Source organism: Acanthisitta chloris, unplaced genomic scaffold (assembly GCF_000695815.1).
Source record: "Acanthisitta chloris isolate BGI_N310 unplaced genomic scaffold, ASM69581v1 scaffold6687, whole genome shotgun sequence".
Taxonomy (NCBI): Eukaryota; Metazoa; Chordata; class Aves; order Passeriformes; family Acanthisittidae; genus Acanthisitta; species Acanthisitta chloris.
The window spans coordinates 3,174-21,768 of record NW_008680829.1 but is presented as its reverse complement, the minus strand read 5'-3'; the positions used below and the strand labels follow the sequence as shown (position 1 = coordinate 21,768).

Here is an 18,595-nt window from a genome sequence, read left to right as displayed (position 1 = left end):
TCAGCAACACCTCCTGCCCTGTGTCCCACAGCTTGTCCCTTGGAGAGACTGGGACTCCAAGGTCACCAACCAGTCCTCTCCCCTCCCTACCCTTAGTGAGCTTCTCAGACCTTGCTGGAGGAGACCTGAAAGAGCCATGGCCCATTTTCAAGCAAAGGCTTCTCCATCCACACCTCTGCCTCTGTGTTGCAGGGTGACACTCCACAGCGGCGCCGATGGAGAGCATGTACTCAGTGGAGCCAGCACCTGATGGTGCCAGCCCCACCTCACTGGATGAACTCATCTTCCTGGATGCCCTGGCAAACAGCACGCAGGAGCAATGCTTCAGCGCCCGCTCCCGCAGCACTGTCCTGGAAGGGCTGCCGTTCGGAGGTGTGCCCACCGTGCTCGCCATCAACTTCATCCTCTGGCTGGTGAGCAGGCTGGCAGGGTGCCCTTTCCATAGGCACTGCAGCCCCCGAGTGTGCTGACAGCCACACACAAGTGCAGCCTGTGCACCAGTGCACCTGGCTGATTGGGGGAACAGGGGTGAGGACAGAGGACTGAGGGCTTTGCCCACATCATGGTGGGCAACAAGTGGCACTTGGGCAGCAGTAGCGAGATTATGGAGCAGGAACAGTTTGGCTTGAGGCAAGAGTTTTGCATGAGCTTGAGTGAGTAAACAGAAAGAAGGGATGTGAGAAGACCCCATAGGGTGAGACCCTGCAGCAAAACCCTTCACTTACCTTTCTTCTTCTTCCAGCTTCTCCTTCTGGTCTTCTCTTGTCTTCGGAAAGCAGCTTGGGACTATGGACGCCTGGCACTGCTGATGGACAATGATAGGTGAGGAGGATGCAAAGCCACTGTGGGTGATGACTCCATTCTTTTCAAGAGAGCTGGAAGGAGCACCTGCAGGGTGGCACACAAAGTTCAGCAAGCATTCCTGTCCCTCTCTCCCACTGGGAATAGCCTGGTTGCCCTTGCCCATGGAGACACGGGCACCATCTGCTGCAGGGAGAGGGAAAGCCTGGGCTGGCTTTCATTCCCACTTTCAGGCACCATTTGGTGCCATTGAGGGCACTGTCCTGGGAAGGACAGAGGCCCAAGAGCTGCTTTTGAGTAGGGACAGAGTGACTGCCTCCTTTCCTGCCACTCTCTTGGGGTGAACAGGACTGGCTGACAAAGAGGGCAGAGGGAGACACACAGCAACAACACCATTCCTCATGTCACCAAAGCAACTTGCTTGGCGCACCATTTGAGCTAGGTGCAGAGTCCCATAAAAACTAGCAGTGTTCTGGTGAAAGCAGAGCCCAGACCAGATTGCCAGGTGGGCTGTGCTGCCTGCAACTGCCTGCTTGCCAGAGCACGGCTCACCCTGGGCAGCAAAGCATATTTCTTTGCACAGGCAGGTGCACACAGGAGGGGTCTCTGCAAGGCTGGGCAGCCCTCAAGAGCAAACTCTGTTAAAGGCCCTCCTGCCTTCTCCCCTCTCTAGCTCCTCTTGGCCTCAGGCTCTGGAGCTGAGTCTGGCAATGGACAGGTGAAGTTTCCCTTCACCACAGAGATCAAAGGGCAGTCAAGACTTAAAATGCAACCTCTGTTTACATTCCTTTGTACTGTAAAACCATTTGAAAGGTATGAAGACAGTGGAGCAGAAAACATCTGATTTGGCAGTCCCTTGTCATGTAGCTAGGGCCAATTCTCCATGAGCCACTCCATCACAGGTCAGGGCCACAGAGAAGCTGTGGAGACTTGTCAGCACAGAGACAGCAAGACGCAACACCTCTCTCCCAAGCCCAGTGGTAGTCACTGGTCCAGCCCCAGTGCAGGATGGGGGGTGGGGGGAGGCATATCCTGGGCTGCTCTCCTAGGAGAGACTTCTCCAAGAGTGCTTATCCTCTCCTGTATGCTACTTTTCTTCTGCCTCACCCCTCCGCTCCTCACTGCAAAGTCTGACATCACTTTTCTACGGAGAGCAGAGTGAGAAGGAGAAGTCCCCATCAGAGAGCAGCCCTCTGGATGCCGACAACAAGGATGTGGTGAGTGTCAGTGGCCATGGTAGTGGGAGCCTGGGCCGGGCTCATCCTGGCCCAGCCTGTCCTGCTTTTTATCAGAAATCCAGGTCATAAGTTGAATGGGAGAAATTAAACCTTCCAGCCCAGGGTTTCCTGCTCAACACCCTTCCGCAGTGGGCAATTCCTAGGAAAGCTGGAGGGTTTCTTTGTCCTGGATTCTGTTGAGGCATTTGTCTGGAATGGCAGTTTGGAGGGGATGCTCCATCAGGGCAAGCATCTCCCAGCTGCACTGCTGTTCTTGCAGCTGCAGGAACCTAGTTAGATACATGGCCAGAGCCTTGCTGCATGCATGCAGGGACCTTTCTTGTCCGTCAGAGTCCCATGGACCACACCTTTGCCCCTGCCAACGTTGTGGGCTGTGGGGGCTTTAATCTTTTGTTTCTGTCTACCACACCAGGCACAAACCAGGTTTTGCTGGAAGCAAACACAGATGGACACGTTTTGCTGCCTGTTTTGTTTTCTTTTTTGGCAGTAAAAGCTCGAAAATCAGTCAGTGATGTGACTATGAAAAAAATGATATGACTTATTAAAAAAAATAGGCAGGAAAGGTAAAAAGCCAGAATCCTTGCAGGTGTCAGGAGACCTGTTTAAAGGCTCTGTACCAGATGCTCCAGGCAAATGTATATTGCTCATCAAAAAAAGACATGAGAAAGACCACAGGAAAAGCCAGCATGCTAAAGAGCAGATTAAGGGAGATTATTAGAAGCAAGAAGACATCATTTTAAAAGTCAAACTGTTCACAAATGAGGAAACTCTGCCAGGTTAGATGTAAAATACACTAACAGGAAAAGAGCAGTTTTGAGCAGAAATTTATAGATAGCATAAAAGCAAGTACAGAATCACAAAATCACAGAAAGGGTAAAGTTGAAAGGGACCACAGTGATTCATCTGGTCCAACCTCCCTGCTCAAGCAGGGTCATCCTAGAGCATGTGGCACAGAATTTCATCCAGACGGTTCTTGAATATCTCCAGTGAGGGAGGCTCCACAGCCTGTCTAGACAATCTGTTCCAGTTCACAGTCACCCGCACAGTAAAGAAGTTCTTCCTCATGTTTGGTGCATGAGGGGTTTCCTGTGCATGAGTTTCTGCTCATTGCCTCTTACCCTATTGCTTGGCATCACCAAGGAGAGCCTGGCTCCATCCTCTTGAGACTCTCCCTTCAGATACATATATACATCCATGAGGTCCCGTCTCAGTCATCTCTTCTCAAATTGAACAGGCTCAGCTCCCTCAGCCTTTCTTTGCATGAGAGATGCTCCAGTTCCTTAATCATCTTTGTACTACTCTGCCAGACTCCAGGAGCTCCATGTCTCTCTTGAGCCGAGGAGCCCAGAACTGGACACTATTTCAGGTGCAGCTTCACCAGGTGTGAGTAGAGAGGCAGGATCACCTCCCGTGACGTGCTGGCAATTGTTTTCCTAATGCATCCCAGGATACCACTGGTCTTCTTGGCCACAAGGGCACACTGCTGGCTCATGGACAGCTTGCTGTCCACCAGGACCCCCAGGTCCTTCTCTGCAGGGCTGCTTCTCAGCAAGTCACCCCTCAGCTTGTACAGGTGCATGGGGTTATTATTCCCCAGGTGCGGGCCTCTGCATTTGCCTTTGTTGAATTTCAGACAGTTCTTCTCTGCCCATCTCTTCAACCTGTTGAGGTCCTTCTGAAGGGCTGCATAGCACTCTGGGGTATCAGCAGTTCCTCCCAGCTTTGTGTCGCCAGTGAACCTGCTGAGAAGGCACTTTGTCCATTCATACAAGTTACTGATGAATAGGGTAAACAGTACTGAGCCCAGTATTCACCCTTGGGGGACACAACTAGTGCCTCCAACTAGACTCTGCACCACTGATTATGATCCTCTGGGATCTGCCATTCCGCCCATTCTGAATCCACCTCACTATCCACTCATTCAGTCTAAGCTTTCCTGAGTTTGCCTGTGAGGATATTGTGAGTGACGTGTCGAAAGACTTGCTGAAGATGAGGTAGACAATATCTACTGCTCTCCCCTCATCCATCCAGGTAGTTGTTTCCTCGTAGAAGGTTATCAGATTGGATGAGCATGATCTGCCTTTAGTGAATCCATGCTGACAATTCCTGATCACCTTCTTGTCTTCCATGTGGATAGAGATTGCCTCCAGAATGAGGTACTCTTGTCACCTTTTCACGAATTGAGGTGAGTATGACTGGCCACTAGTTCCCTGAGTCCTTCTTATTGCTCCTTTTGAGACCAGTGACATTTACTTGCTTGCAGTTCTCAGGCATCTCTCCTGATCACCACAACCCTTCAAAGTAATACTGGATTTTTCTTTGCACATCAGGAGCAGGAAATCTGCCAGAGGTTTTATAGGAGGACTGCAGAGGGACTCTGAACTTGCATGAACTCTGGTTTTATTACAACATAAAATAATGCATAGGAGGGAAACCCCCTAATTTTTCATACACAGTGACAGGGAATGAGCTATTACACATGAACTTTGGTTGTCCTATATCACTCTGCAGCAATGCTGGCTCAGCACTTGGTAGTGGTCAAAAAAGTGCATTACATGTTAGAGATTGTCAGGGAAGGGGCAGAGGAAGGAGCTACTGAAAGCCAAGAGGCTGTTACAGAGATGTTCCGCCCGAGGCAGCTGCCGTGGCCACTGGGCTGAGCATCTCCTAGACACTGCCCCCGTTTGCTCAGCCCCCTGGCCATAGGCACTGCACCACCTCTGTGTGTGTGTCCCCAGCAGATGTTGTGCCCCAGCTCCTCACTGGGGAGGTGGGGGTGGTTGCCCTTGTCTCATCCTGACTCTTTTCCCTTCTAGGGATTCTGCTCCTGGCTCATTTCTATCTACCAGATGAAGTAAGTGTGTGTCCTTGTTATTATGGCCATGCCCCACTGCTGACCACCCCTGGAGAGTTGGTGCCCACAAGTGGTGGCCCATCACCCAGAGCTGCTGGCACCAGTGGCAGGAGAGCCCTCTTAAAGCATCCACCCTGAAGAAAGAGCAGAGGGCTCACCTCTGCATTTTCTCCTAGCCCCTAGATCCTATCCCAAAGAAAAGGGCTTCAGCCTCTTCTGGTAGGAAGCAGTCCCATAATGGGATGGCAGTTGGAGGGCTGTTTGTGCCCCTCATTCCCTCTGTGCCCAAATCCTTTGTGCCACAGGCACGATGCCATGAGTTGGTGTAGATTGTGGGAGGCCGGAGCAGCCAGCATCCTCATGATGGGAGGTTGTGGGAGGAACCACCAGCACTCACCCTCACCCGCCTCTCCCTAGGGACGAGGAGATTCAGAGCAAGTGTGGGATCGATGCCACCACCTACCTCTCCTTCCAGCGACACCTCCTGGTCCTGCTGATGCTGGTCTGTGTGCTCTCTGTGGCTGTCATCCTACCTGTCAACTTCTCTGGAGACCTCATGGGTAGGTGCTTCACTAGTCATGGGATGGCTCAGGAGTGCTGTACAGGCTTCGCAGCCTTGGGGCAAGCACTGTGCCTCTGGGGCAGAGGGCGGAAGAACCTCTCTGTCAGGACCCCCCATGTGAGCAGGAACCCTGCATCAGCTGTGGGGCAGAGGAACATTCAGGGCGGTGGGGGCTTGGCAGATGCCCAGGACATAGGAAAGGAGTGAAGAAAGACTAGAGCCACTAACTGCAAACACAGATACACACACTGCACTGGGTTTCCTTAACTTTCTGCTTCTCCTCTTCCTCTGCAGGACACAATCCCACCCACTTTGGCCGGACAACCATCGCCAACATCCCAACACAGTAGGTGCTCCCATGTGCAGGGGGACTGTGGGTGCTACCACTGTGGTGGGCACTGCAGGGAGCACCCAGGCACAGCACTCGCCACAGCCCTATGCTGGGGACAGGGACAAGTCCACGTGAGCTGCACGCCGCTCACAGTAGCCCCCATGTCTCTCTGTGCAGTCACGGCAGCCAGCACACTGACACTGCTTGCTGCACCCCACTGGTGGCAGAAGTGCTCTTGGGGGTGCTGCATGGCCTCATTTCTGTAATATCTCAGCCAACACTCTGGGTGCTGCCCCTCTAGTCCCTGGGGTGGGGGGTCCAACAGCTGGCATGGGGAGGTCACACTGGGTGAAGGGGATGGCCATGGGCAAGATGCTGAGCACTAGGCTGGTCCCCATGCCATGTGCTCACCACAGCATTCACTGATCCCCTCTTCCCCTCTTCCAGGGACCGTCTCCTCTGGCTGCACAGCATCTTTGCCCTCATCTATTTCATCCTCACTGTCCTTTGCATGGCTCACCACTCCGTCCACCTGGAATACAGAGAGAATGAGAAGGTGAGCAACCACCCCTTCTCCAGCTCTGCCTTGGTCAGTGCTAATGGACAACAGTGCTTTGCAGAAATGCTCATCCCAGTAGGTAGAGAGGGCTTTAGAAATAGCCTGGGACTGGGCAGGCAGTGAAAGATATGGCTAGTTTTCACCGGTTTCTGGAGAAAGTCTTATGTCCTGGATGCAAATGTCTCTCTCTTGCTATCTTGCCTTTTGAGACTGAAGCTCTGCTGTATCATCTTTCTGGGATATGGCATCGTTTGGCTCCCACTCCCCAGGGTTTGGGAGTGGACATTAAGGAGATCTGTGCTGATTAGCCTCCTGAGTGGCAGTCGGTGCCCCAGCTCACTGATGGGTGAGTAGGGTGGCAGCAAGATGTCCTACAGATCCCCTGCCCACCCACCCCCTCTGCCCCTTCTCTTCCCCCAGGTTGCGCGGACACTGATGGTAACCCACATCCCCAGGGAGATCACAGACCCTTCCCTTATCATCAAGCATTTCCAGTGAGTAACAGTGTGCCACAGCCTTGCTGTGTGGGTGGCAGGCAGGTGGCAGGGGCTGTCTCCTGGCTCCTGGTGCCACCATGTCCCTGTGCCTGCAGTGAGGCTTATCCCAGCTGCACTGTCACCAATGTCCAGTTCTGCTTCGACGTGCGCAAGCTGATGAAGCTGGATGCGGAGAGGTGAGTGCACGCATGTCCACATAGCCTCTGTGGGTGGATGTACTGCTCCTGCCCACCATGTCAAGGGACCCAATCTGTGTGTGTTTGTATGTCTGCCCCTCCCCAAATGACCTTATCCCCTATTGGCTTTCCTGGCAGGCGCAAGGCAATGAAGGGGCGGCTTTACTTCACCACCAAGGCACAGAAAGAGGGGAAGATCATGATCAAAACCCATCCCTGCGCTCGCATCTTCTGCTGCCGCTTCTGTGGCTTTGAGCAGGTAGGAGGGTGCAGGCAGGGCTGCAGGCAGCACACCCCCCTGTGGGCAAGGCAGGGCATGGCCTGTGCCCCAGCCTGCCGAGCACGGCAGAGTCCTGGCTGGTGTGGATGCTGAGCAGTACTACGGGGAGCTAGAGGAGAAGCTCACGGATGAATTCAATGCTGAACGCAACCGCATCACACTCAAGCGGCTTGACATGGCCTTCGTCACCTTCCAGGATGAGCGGATGACAGCTGTGTGAGTGCCCTTCATGCAGCAGGCATGGGAATGTCCCCCAGTCTGGTGGCCACCACTTCTGGGGAATTGGGACACCTCGCCAGCTTTTGCGGCCAAAGCCAGGCGATGGGTCTGTCTCCTCTGTGTCTCTGCCATCTGCAGAGATGGCTGCCCTGTTGGGGTTGCGGGAAGGGTTTCACAAGAAGCGAGGGGATCCTGAGCCCTTGGTCTGGACCTGACTCCTGGCTCCCTCCTCCTGCAGGATTTTGAAGGACTACAGCCACATCCACTGCCGCAAGCACCCCCAGCAGTCCTCTGTCACCACTGTGGTCAAGTCACACCACTGGGGTGTTTGCTATGCACCTGCACCCAGCGATATCATCTGGTGAACACCCGTGACAGGAGGGAGGGAGGAAGGGGGGCAAGCAGACAGGGGGGAGCCCATGCCCATAGCTATAGGGAACCCATGTAGCTGTAGGGAACCTGTGTCTGTATCTGTAGGACACTTTCCCAGGATGGCAGGGGCTGACAATCCCTCCTGTTGCCATAGCAGAAGTTAGCAGGGGTGACCGGCATGATCTCCCCAAGGATGACAGGGCTCAGCCAGGTGAGGTTTGGTGTGATTGCCAGACTCCGATTTCTCCAGCCTGACTCCAAAGCCTGCCAGTGGTATGGACCTCCTCTGTGGCCATTCTCTAGTCCTGGGAACTCTGCAGGTGGCATCACAGCAGCATGGGGAGGGGAAGAGGATGAACTCAGAGAAATATCTGCCAGGATGGTTGGTGCAGGTAGTGGGAGGCAGAGCTTTGCGAAGCTATACTGGGAGGCCCAGGACACATGGATTTTCCTCCACATCTTGCCCAAGTTATGTTTTCCTCTCACAGGGAGAATTTATCAGTCCGTGGCACATCCTGGTGGGTACGATTCATCCTCCTTAATATCTGCCTGTTCGTCCTTCTCTTCTTCCTCACCACGCCAGCCATCATTGTCAACACTATGGACATGTTCAATGTCACACACCCTGTGGAGACTCTCAAGGTAGTTCTTGGGGCCCTATGCCAGTTTTCCCAAAGGGTCACCATTTCCAGGTTTCTCTGTGGTCATGCCTCTGCTTGCCCTTCATACCCTTCTAGTTGTGTTTCCAGTGGCAGAGCCCTGGGGCAGCTGTGCAAACCTGAGCTTTGGTGCTGGTGTCCATGGGGGAGGGCAGGTCGCTGTCCATGCAAGAGCAAGAGCTCCAAGAGACATCAGGAGCTGCCAGTAGCATGTCTCCTTGCTCATTGGCCTGTGAGCTTTTGGGTGGGCACTGGAGCTCGGAGCATGGCTGTGGTGCTTTTGGCTGGCCTCAGGCTCTTAATTCCTGAAACAAATGTTCCTGCTCAGGGAGGGAATACCCCAGCCCACCTGCTGCACACACCATCCTGTGCCAGGAGGCCCACAGAGCTATTTCCAGCATGACTGTGCTCTGGTGGGCTCCTGAGGGCATGTCTGGCATCTCTCCTTCTGCAGAACCCCATCATCACCCAGTTCTTCCCCACGCTGCTGCTCTGGGCCTTCTCCGTCTTCCTGCCCTTCCTTGTCTACTACTCGTCATTCTTCGAGTCGCATTGGACGAGGTAATGGGGCTGGCCCCACAGTCCCCCCGGGCTGCCATAGATGGGAGGAGCCTCAGTGGAAGGGGGACCCAACCTGCAGGGAGACAGGCAGTGGAGTAGCAGACCTCCAGAGAGTCCCATGGGTGTTGCTCTCCATGGAAAGAGCCCCAAGTCCATGCCCGAAGGAGCCATTTCCTTCCCATAACCCTGAATGCTTCCAGGCTGCTGATAAAGGCAGATGATTTTAAGATGGGTTGGAAGAAGTTTGTGAAAGGAATGGTGTGATGGTGGACTGGCAACAGCAGGGCATGGTCATGTGGCACATCCCAAACTTGCTCCCAGCACTCCAAGCTGAGTTATGGGTTCAGGATGCTCAGAGTCTCCTAGCAGAGGAAACTACCAAGCTCCTACAATGTGCTCTCTGTCTTGACCCTCCACTGGCCCCGACCCCTGTGCCTGGTCTGATGAGTCTTTGCAGGAGCTTTGTCACCACCTCTTTTCCTTCTACTTCTACTGGGGAAACAGGGGCTCCTGGACCTGTTCAAGACACTCATCTGCCTCTTGTTGGGTGTCTACACCAACAGGGATGGTAGGAGAGGGCAAGGATGAAGGTGAGAGGCTGGGAGGACAAGAGCTTTCACTACAACAGATTCCTCATGGTGACACCCCCTGGCCTGGGAGAGGCTTTGCAAGGCCTATAGATGCACATATCAAATGCATATGGCTTGCTGGGGCTGGGAGTAGCTCCTTAGTGAAGAGTGAGACAGCTCAGCCCCTTGCCCCACCAGCTGCTCTGCCTCAGAGAAGTGCAATGTTCTTCTCTTGCCTCCCCTCTCTGCAGGTCAAGTGAAAACCAGATTACCATGCACAAGTGCTTCTTCTTCCTGGTGTTCATGGTTATCATCCTGCCCTCGCTGGGCCTGAGCAGGTACAGACCACCCTGCCACACTGCTCTCCTGCTCCCCAGCTGCCAGGATCACACCCACACCTCCCATCCCTGCAAGCCAGACCCGAAGGGCTGAGGGCCCACTGCTACTGAAGCACAGCTGTCTCTGGGGAGGAAAACACTTGCTTTTTAGCAGTTCCAAGCTGCTCGCTGATGGGCATGGACAGGAAGCTTCCCTGCAGAGGGGTGTGGAGCAGCTTGCCAGGCTGTCACAGCTGACCCAAGGGTGCTGGCGATGGTCAGCTGCTGCTTGGGGTCAGCCCTTCAGCAGACCCTGAAAGGACCTGGTCAGGTATCTGCATAGCTCCAGCTACAGCAATCCTGGCCATCCAGGAGGCAAATGCCTACACCACAGTGGTCTCATGTGGCAGAAGGGACTGTTCTGGCAGTGTAGGATCTAGAGGGTCTTGCCCACTCAGGGTGGGGGGAAACTGCTCTGCAGCTCCCCCTCTTTCTGAGCTGCTCCTCTTCTCCCCACTCCAGCCTGGACCTGTTTTTCCGCTGGCTTTTCGATACCCACTTTCTGGATGAGGCCGAAATCAAGTTCCAGTGAGTAGCAGGGAGCTCCCAGTTTTCCCAGGCAAGCGGGAGCCCCTGTTGTCAGCCCTCAGCAGCTCTCCCGGCTGCCTGTCGGAGCATCCTCTCACACTCTGTGTCCCTGGGGCAGGTGCGTTTTCCTCCCAGACAACGGCGCTTTCTTCGTCAACTACGTGGTCACCTCCAGCCTGATTGGGACGGCCATGGAGCTGCTGCGCATCCCCGGCCTCCTCGTCTACACTGCTCGTCTCTGCTTTGCCAAGTCCGAGCCCGAGAGGCTCCATGTCAAGCGGGTATGTGGCTCTGGTCACCTCTGAGCCTGTGTGACCCCCCAGCACAGCAGGGGTGTGCTCACTGGAAACTCAGGCTGTCGTGGTCTTGTGGGGATGCTTGTGGGGACTTCTTCAGGCCCCTTGGGGGCTAATGGGGGCACGGCAGTCCTGTGGGCCAGTGTGCAGAGGCAAGTGCAGCCTTTGCAGTGCCAGTGACAGTAATGACACTGTTGGTTGTACCACAGAGCCAAGCCTACCAGTTCCAGTTTGGACTGGAGTATGCCTGGACCTGCTGCATCTTCTCTGTCGTCATGACCTACAGCATCACCTGCCCCATCATCGTCCCCTTTGGTGAGTATGATCCCATGCCCATGGTTCCAGCTGCCCCAAGAACAGCCAGTCCCAGCCACCACCAGCAGCACGGGAGTGCAGCCTTCCTGTGTGGCATAGGAGGGCACCCTTGGGCACCTGCTCTGCTGTGCCTGTGACCTTGCTGTTCCCATTGCCCTCCCCTCAAATGGCCCCTCTTGTCCTGCCAGGGTTGCTCTACATGCTGCTCAAGCACATGGTTGACCGGTACAACATTTACTATGTGTACATCCCCACCAAGCTGAACCAGCGCCTCCACGTCGCTGCCATCAGCCAGGTCGTGGTGGCCCCCATCCTCTGCATGTTCTGGCTGCTCTTCTTCTCCATCCTGCGCCTCGGTAGGGAGAGCTTGGGACTGTGTGCTGCCACTGCTGAGGGTCACCTCTGATGCTTGTGGGTGATGAGCCACTGGTCACCCTTGAGTTAGGTGTGGCGTGGAGGGTGGGAAGGGGGAAGGTGTGATGGAGACCTGGCAAATGAGGCAGTTGACAGCTACTGTTTTGGGAAGGGGTTGAGAACTGGTAAGACCCAAAGCAGGCGCCAGCCTGGGGCTCAGCGGGACATGCAGCAGGTTCTTGGAAGCTCATGTGCTGCCCCAGTGTCTCTGTGTTCTAGGTCCCACCCGGCCTGTCACCCTCTTCACCTTTGTGGTCCTCCTCTCCTGCATTATCTTCTCCTTCTTTGGCCTCTGCCTGAAGAAGCTGCAGCCGCGGAGACCCTCCAGCTACCAGGTGAGCACAAGCAGCTGTCCACTCTGTTCCTTCACCCCACTGCATCCCCTCCTCACTTCTCTGTGGTGCTCTTGCTGTGAGGAGTCTGAGGCAGCACCTGGCTGCTCTCAGCCTAAGCTGGGACCCCCAAACCATCGTTTCCTCCCGGCCTTCCTCTCCGCAGATGTCTGACCAGTCTGAAGGCTCCTTCAATGACGTGGAGCGGAGCAGCGTTTCCTCCACCCCCAACTCCAATGTGAGTACCCCTCCCCAGCCCTGCTGTGGCCACCTGCCCTTGCTCCCCTGGGTCCTGACCACCTACTGCCCACCGCGGCAGCTCTTTGTGGCCACAGTCCTACAGGAGCCTGAGCTGAGCCTGACGCCGGCGGCATCCCCTGCACATCAGTCCTATGGCACCATGGGCAACCACCTGGAGCCAGCAGAGGACGGGGAGGATGGGGGGCTGCAGAGCTTTGAGACAGAGCTGGAGACAGTGGAGGGCGAGTACAGGAGTGGCCCCGTGATGGAGAGCCAAGCTCGCTACCAGTGAGCATCCCTGCTGCGGGTGAAGACCAGCCATGCTGAGAGCAGAGGACATGCCGTGGGGCAGGAAGGAGCCTTCCCAGCACTGGTGGGGGCACCTCGCTGCCAGGACAGGGGATGACACGACTGACATGAGGGGAAGACCCCATTGCATGGGAAGTGGCAGGAGGTTCTGCCGGTCCTTCCCACTGCCTGGACTGGCTGAGCCCCTTAGTGTCCCCCTGTCCTCCCCTGCCTCTTCCAGGCCGTAGTGGGGAAGAGGGAGTGGCAGCAGTATGGGGAGAGGGTCTCTCTGAGAGGTCATGCTTTTGGGGGCAAGAGGGAGGCCCTGGCCCCTCTGTGAGGAGAAGGTAGCCCAGACAGCACAGATGAATGTGCCTGCCACCACACTGTCCTGCAGGTCCTCAGTGGCAGGGGATGGCCACCCCTAACCCTTGCATCCCACCTCACCCACCCACTGCTTGGGCAGCTGTCCCACTGCCTTCCCTGCTGCTGGCCAGGCAGGCTGCTGCCTGCCCTCGCTTTGCCCATTAAAGCAGGGACTGCTGGCATGCATGTGCTTTGGTGGAGGAGGTGAGTGCCCAGGGAAGCTCCTATATCTGCCTGAGCCCCAGCAGACCTGCCCCAAGGCAGGCAACAAATGCAAGCCCAGCTCTTCCTCAACCTCCCATTCCTCCATCCCACTCCACTGTGCCTGTGCCCTTGGGCTCGTGGGGAGAAGTGGGATGTCAAGGGACAAGTGTGTTTAATGGCTGCAAGGGCAGTTCCGTGTTACTCCTCTCCCCCAGCAGCATCCCCTTCGTGCTCATGCTGTCCCTGGGGCTGGATATGGGACCCAGCATGGCTCTGTCCTGTTGCAACAGAAAGGGGCAGTGGCAGCTGGCAGGACCTCGACCTTCAGGTCTTCCTGGTCCAGCACATCCTGCCTGCCCTCACCCACATGCTGCAGCCGTGGGATGCTCCCCCAGCAGCCACACTGCATCTCCAGTGTGAGTCCTGCTGTGGCCATTGTAAATGCGCCAATTCCTGCCCAGGCATCCCTGGAGTTTTCCAGCTCATCCAGAGCAGCTGTGGTGGCTCCTGGAGATGAGGGCTTATCCTTGCCCTGCTCAGCCCCTCTCCCACCATAGCCCACATGGACGTGCTGGCTCCTTGCTCAGCCCTGCTTTGGCCTCAGGACTGATTTTCCTTGTCCCTGATTCTCCTGCTAGCTTCAGAGCAACCAGAGTTGCCACCATCCCGGGGCGGGTGCAGGGAGGGAAGTGAGGGCGATGCAGCTCTGCTGGCACCAGGGCTGCCAGCACGGGGAGTGCTGCTGTGTGAAGGCAGATGCTCAGCCATGGCACTGCTCAGTATTAGTGGTGCCACAGTGGCAGGGGGGCATGGTGTGCCAGCTCTGGGCAGGGCAGGGGGAGGAGGTTAAAAGGCAGCTCAGCAGCGAGCTGTGGGTCTCTGCTGGACTCGAGGGGGCTGTGGGACATTCCGGTGGGGCTGGTGGGGCTCAGCTCGGCCAGCTGGCAGCCCCATGGACCCCATCCCACCCACACTTTTTTTTTTGGCTGGGGCACAGTAGCCACCAAGGAGTTGCCTCGAGGTAGCCTTGAGCTCAGCTGCTCCCTCCCAACCCCAAAAGCACCCCAGGGTGTTTGTGGTTCCAGCCCAGGTGCCCCCGTGGCTACCCACAGCTCAGTCACTGCCCTCACTGCCTGCCCCATGGGCAGCCCCAGACGGAGTGGGAGGATGCTGGTGGCCTCTCTGAGGGTGGAAGCAAGTGCCTGTGAGTGGCACTGTGTCCTTGGGAACTTGGGCTGCTGGTCTGATTGCCCTTGGCTGCCCCACTGTAGGAATGTGCCAGAGGTCTGTACCTTCTTGTGATTTATTGCTATGACCGTGCCTTGAATAAAACGACTTCACCCAGCTGCTGCCTGGTGTCATCACCCCTACGCACCTTTCCTGGCACCAGGAGAGGGGGAACCCTCACTGCTGGAGCCTGCAAAAGTACCCCGTCCCCTTTTCCCACCTGTGGGGCTGCTTCTGACCCTGCCTGAGGATGTCCTGGAAAGGCTTCAGTGCCAAGGAGACTGCTTGGACACCTCCTCACCTCCAGACACCTTGCTGCCCACCATGGTCCCCACAAAAACAAACCCCAGCAAGTAGGCAGAAACAGCCAAGCCACAGGGGCAGGAGACCACCTAGTTGTGTCCTATTAGGTAGGCTGCCACAGCCCCTGGCACCATCCCTACATTGGGGATGGGCTGCAGCCCCAGGACAGGCATGTGCCTTTCCTGCCCATCTCTGTCAGCACATGCTCCATTGACAGGACTGTCTCAGAACACCACCAAGGGTGCAGACACTGGAGGGGAGGAGGAGGGTGACCTGGAGCCCCCCGGGGACCACAGCAAGGAGCAGGGGCAGTGGGGCTCATCCCATCTGGGGATGGAGCAGATGCTCCCAACCTGAACTGCATACCAGCAAGTACCAAGGAAGGGGGTGAGCATCATTTTGGGAGCTTTCCTCTAGATTTTGAGCAGACAGTACTCTTTTGCTCCCCTCCTCCCTCCCAAAACACACTCTTTATACCTGAATTCCTACTTGAATTATTTGCCTCTGGTTTCAGCAGGTCCCTCCTGCTGGCTCTTCCACAGCTGCCCCAGGCTGAGTCCTGCCTGGCCTCTCTGGCTTATAGCACAGGACAGGGGACATGGGGAGGGCTTCCCTTTGGGTGAAAAACTGGAAAATTTAAAACCCCAATCCCCCATCACACACCCCCACACAGGCCCCCCACATTTTGTAAGGAGTGGTAAACAGATAAAATGCAGGGCCTTACTGCTCCAGGGAGCTGGAGTAGGAGCTCTGGCTGTGAGCAAGGGCTGTAATTGCCCCTGGCTCGTGGCTTTCCCAGCCCTCCCGCTGAGAAGGTTCATCACAGCCTAAGGAGGTGGTGTCAGCCCCACCAGGCTGCACCTCTGCCATGCCAACCCTCAGAAACCTGCTGGCCTGATTGCAGCCTGCAAACACAGAAGTCTCTCACAGCCAGGGCCGAGCAATTGTATGGAGTCTCCTACTATGCCAGACAGTGCTGAGCAGTGCCAGGAGCATCCCCACTGGGCAGCAGCAAAGCAAAGGAGCAGAGTGTGGGAGCCATGGCAAACCTCTATGCTGGCACAGGCAGTCAAAGTTGGGGTGCTGCTGCTCCAGCCCTTCCCGACAGTGCCAGGGTTGGGCTCCCACCACCAGCCCTGAGGCTGGCAGCTCTGCTCCAGGCCAGGAAGAGAAGGAAAACGAATTTTAACAAGGACCCAAAAGTGGGATTTCTTTGCATTCAGATCTCTGCACTCCTTGCCCTTCACAGCCCATCACACATTGCCCTGTGGAACAAGCCCCATCCTAAACGTTGCCTGAGGCAGAGCAGCATGGCTTTCCCAAGATGCTCACCATGCTTTCCTGCCAGGGCTGGGATTTCCAGCCCTGAGGAGATGCTATTATAGACCCTGAGCAGGCTTCCTGCTCTAGGCACCACTCTTCATTGCCAAGTGCCCAGCTCTTCGAGGGCTGGAAACCCACCATGTCAAAGCTGGAACATGCCCCAGGGAAGAGGAGACAGGACCTCCTGCATCCTCATCAGCTGCTCCCTGGGCAGGTGGATGCTGCATGGAGCTGGGCAGGACTTCACTGAGAGACTGCTGCTGCAGGCAATCAGCAGCGGGTGACCAGTAGCAGGTGAGCTAAAGCTATGTCAAAAAAGCAGCAGCTGAACAACAGAAAAGGGATTTTTTTTTGGCTGATTGCTTAAAATTCTAATTCCATTAGAGGTTCTTATATTTGAAGGGTAATGAGCAGCCAGTAGCAAGATGTCTCCGCTAGCCCCTCTGCTGCCCACTCATTCAGTTACCACACACAAAAGCTCCCAACAGGCATTTGCTGCTGGATGCCTTCTCATGCTGGCTGAGCTGCACTACACAAGTGCTCCCAGGGACCAGTATCTTCAAAACTAGAGTCAACAAGAAACTAGTAAACCCCACTCTGTCTTCCTTCTTTTCTCGCCTGCTTGGGCCTTCTATATTAAAATAAACGTAAGGCATCAAAAAGGCCTAAGACTCTGTTGTTCTTTATTAAACAGTACAGCTGGGTATAAGAGCCACACAGACTAGTTCAGTTCCCTTAGGAGTTACACAAAATGTGGCACAGAAGAGGTGAAGTCAAAGAGCTGGGAAAGCTAAAGGGAGTGGGGATGGTTTGGGGCAGTAACACCCACATCCCACCCATCACACGGCTGCCTACTTGTCACACAGAGCCTGAAGGTGTCCCACTCCCCTGGTGCTGAAGGCTGACGCCACAGAATAGGGTTGCAAAGAGGACATACCCATCCCCAAACCCTCCTGCCCCATATCATGCCATCACAGCTGTGCCTCTCCCCAGCCCTGGTTCTCCCATCCCTCACTGTCAGGTACAAGAATGGGGAGGACTTTACCTGACTCAGCTGATCGAGAGAGCCATGGGTGGGATGCACACCACCATGCTGTAGGACTGCAGAGGCAGAACATGGTACCACGGGGAGGACAGGACACATGGGGATATTCACTGCCTGATCCACAACACCCCTCAGCTCATCTCCCACAGCTGGAGGGCTCTTTGCCTGCTGGAAGCCTGTGGCTACCACCAGACCTGGTGGCAGGTAACCAGAGCCCCATTTCACAGGGCACCCCATCATCCTCTCCATAGCATGAGCCTGGGAGACCTCAGCTACATGGAGCAGGCAGTCTTCTCCTGTCCCAGAGTGTAGGATGTCCAAGTATAGGAGGAATGTGTCTCCGGAACAGAACCATCTCAACCCTCAACACAGGCTACTCCTGCCCTGAAGGAGCAGCAAAAACAGGTCCTGCCTGTAACTGAGTAATTGCTCCATGTCCTTGCTCTGGGGCCAGTGATGGCCAGAACCATGATTCTGCCTGTTCCACAAGGACTTCCCCATAAAGAAGAACTCTTCCTCAAACTTCTCAAGTTCAGCTCTCCCCAGAGCCCTCAGGTGCTGCCTCTTAGCCATTTTCTGGGATTTCTTCTGGCAGATGCTATCTTCTCATTCTTGGGAGGGTAAGGAGCTTTGCAGATGGGCACTGTGTGCAGCTGGGAAGTGCTCCAGGTTCTGACAGCATCAACAGAAAGATTCCAGCTATGCTTCCTCTGGCCAAGAGACAGAATTTCTGGAAGCTGTTGCCATGACATGATTGCAACCTTCATTTTTATTTTAAGACATCTTTTCCTTGTACTTACTTTATTCTCCTTAGCACAAAGCAATAAACAGACACTGCTGCATTTCAGATGGCTCTAAGGTTAAACCAGCTGGCCAAATCAACACAAAGCCTTTCAGCTGGCAGCCCACACCTGCAGCCTCACCTCGGGATTAAATGTGACACCACGGCTTGAAGCATGCTTAGGAAACCCACTGAGTTGTGGCCAACCTGACACAGGGAAAAGCCATGGGTCCAATCCCCACAGCAGAGGCAAGGCAGAAGGGAGCACCAGGATCAACCATGTGGTAGCAACATGTTGGTGAAGGGAGAGGGGGAAAAGCTCCCTGCAAGTTTTGAGAACAGCTGCACGGCATGACTGGCCCCCACCTCTGCTGCCCCTGCCCCTGGAACGAGCCAGATCCACTACTGCCACAGCTGAACCAGGCACAGCAGCATGGGAGGAGTGAGCAGTACCAGACCTGGCAGGTACAAAGCACAGCAAACAGGATCTCGGGCAAGTAAGTCCAAGAGGCCTATGCCAGCTGTCACCTAGCTAGGATAGGTAGCAAGAGGAGGGAAGACAAGCCAGTTAAAAAACACGGGAGGTACATGGGTGTTGGTGCTCCAGGTAGCCCGGGACAGGGTGGTATACCTGTGCTACAGCACTCCCAGGCTTTGCTGCAGGGATGTATCCTGCCAGCCTGTAGCGAGGCAGAGATGCACTCGTGTTGAAGCAAGGTGGAATCACTGTGAGAGCCCCAAAGCAGCGTGACTGGTGGAGACAGCAATGGGCTGGTGCACAGAGAAAGACACAGGTGGAGAGAGGCAGAGAGTGTGGTGTGAGTGCTCCCCGTGCTCAGGACCGCTGCGTGGTCAGGGATGGGGATGGCTGGCAGGAT

General features: G+C 55.4%; 1 protein-coding gene across 1 annotated transcript; it reads left to right on the top strand.

Annotated features, from left to right (window-relative positions):
* The first annotated feature begins 215 nt into the window (after positions 1–215).
* Positions 216–12,472, top strand: TMEM63C (transmembrane protein 63C). Its single transcript, XM_009077861.1, has 22 exons — positions 216–413; positions 743–822; positions 1,931–2,018; positions 4,856–4,893; positions 5,311–5,453; positions 5,750–5,801; positions 6,234–6,342; positions 6,766–6,839; positions 6,938–7,018; positions 7,157–7,277; positions 7,360–7,514; positions 7,756–7,878; positions 8,378–8,531; positions 9,003–9,109; positions 9,930–10,016; positions 10,518–10,583; positions 10,702–10,864; positions 11,089–11,194; positions 11,383–11,550; positions 11,828–11,943; positions 12,107–12,178; positions 12,260–12,472. Exons 1-22 carry the CDS (start codon positions 216–218, stop codon positions 12,470–12,472), a joined length of 2,514 nt encoding a protein of 837 aa, XP_009076109.1.
* The last annotated feature ends 6,123 nt before the right edge of the window (positions 12,473–18,595 follow it).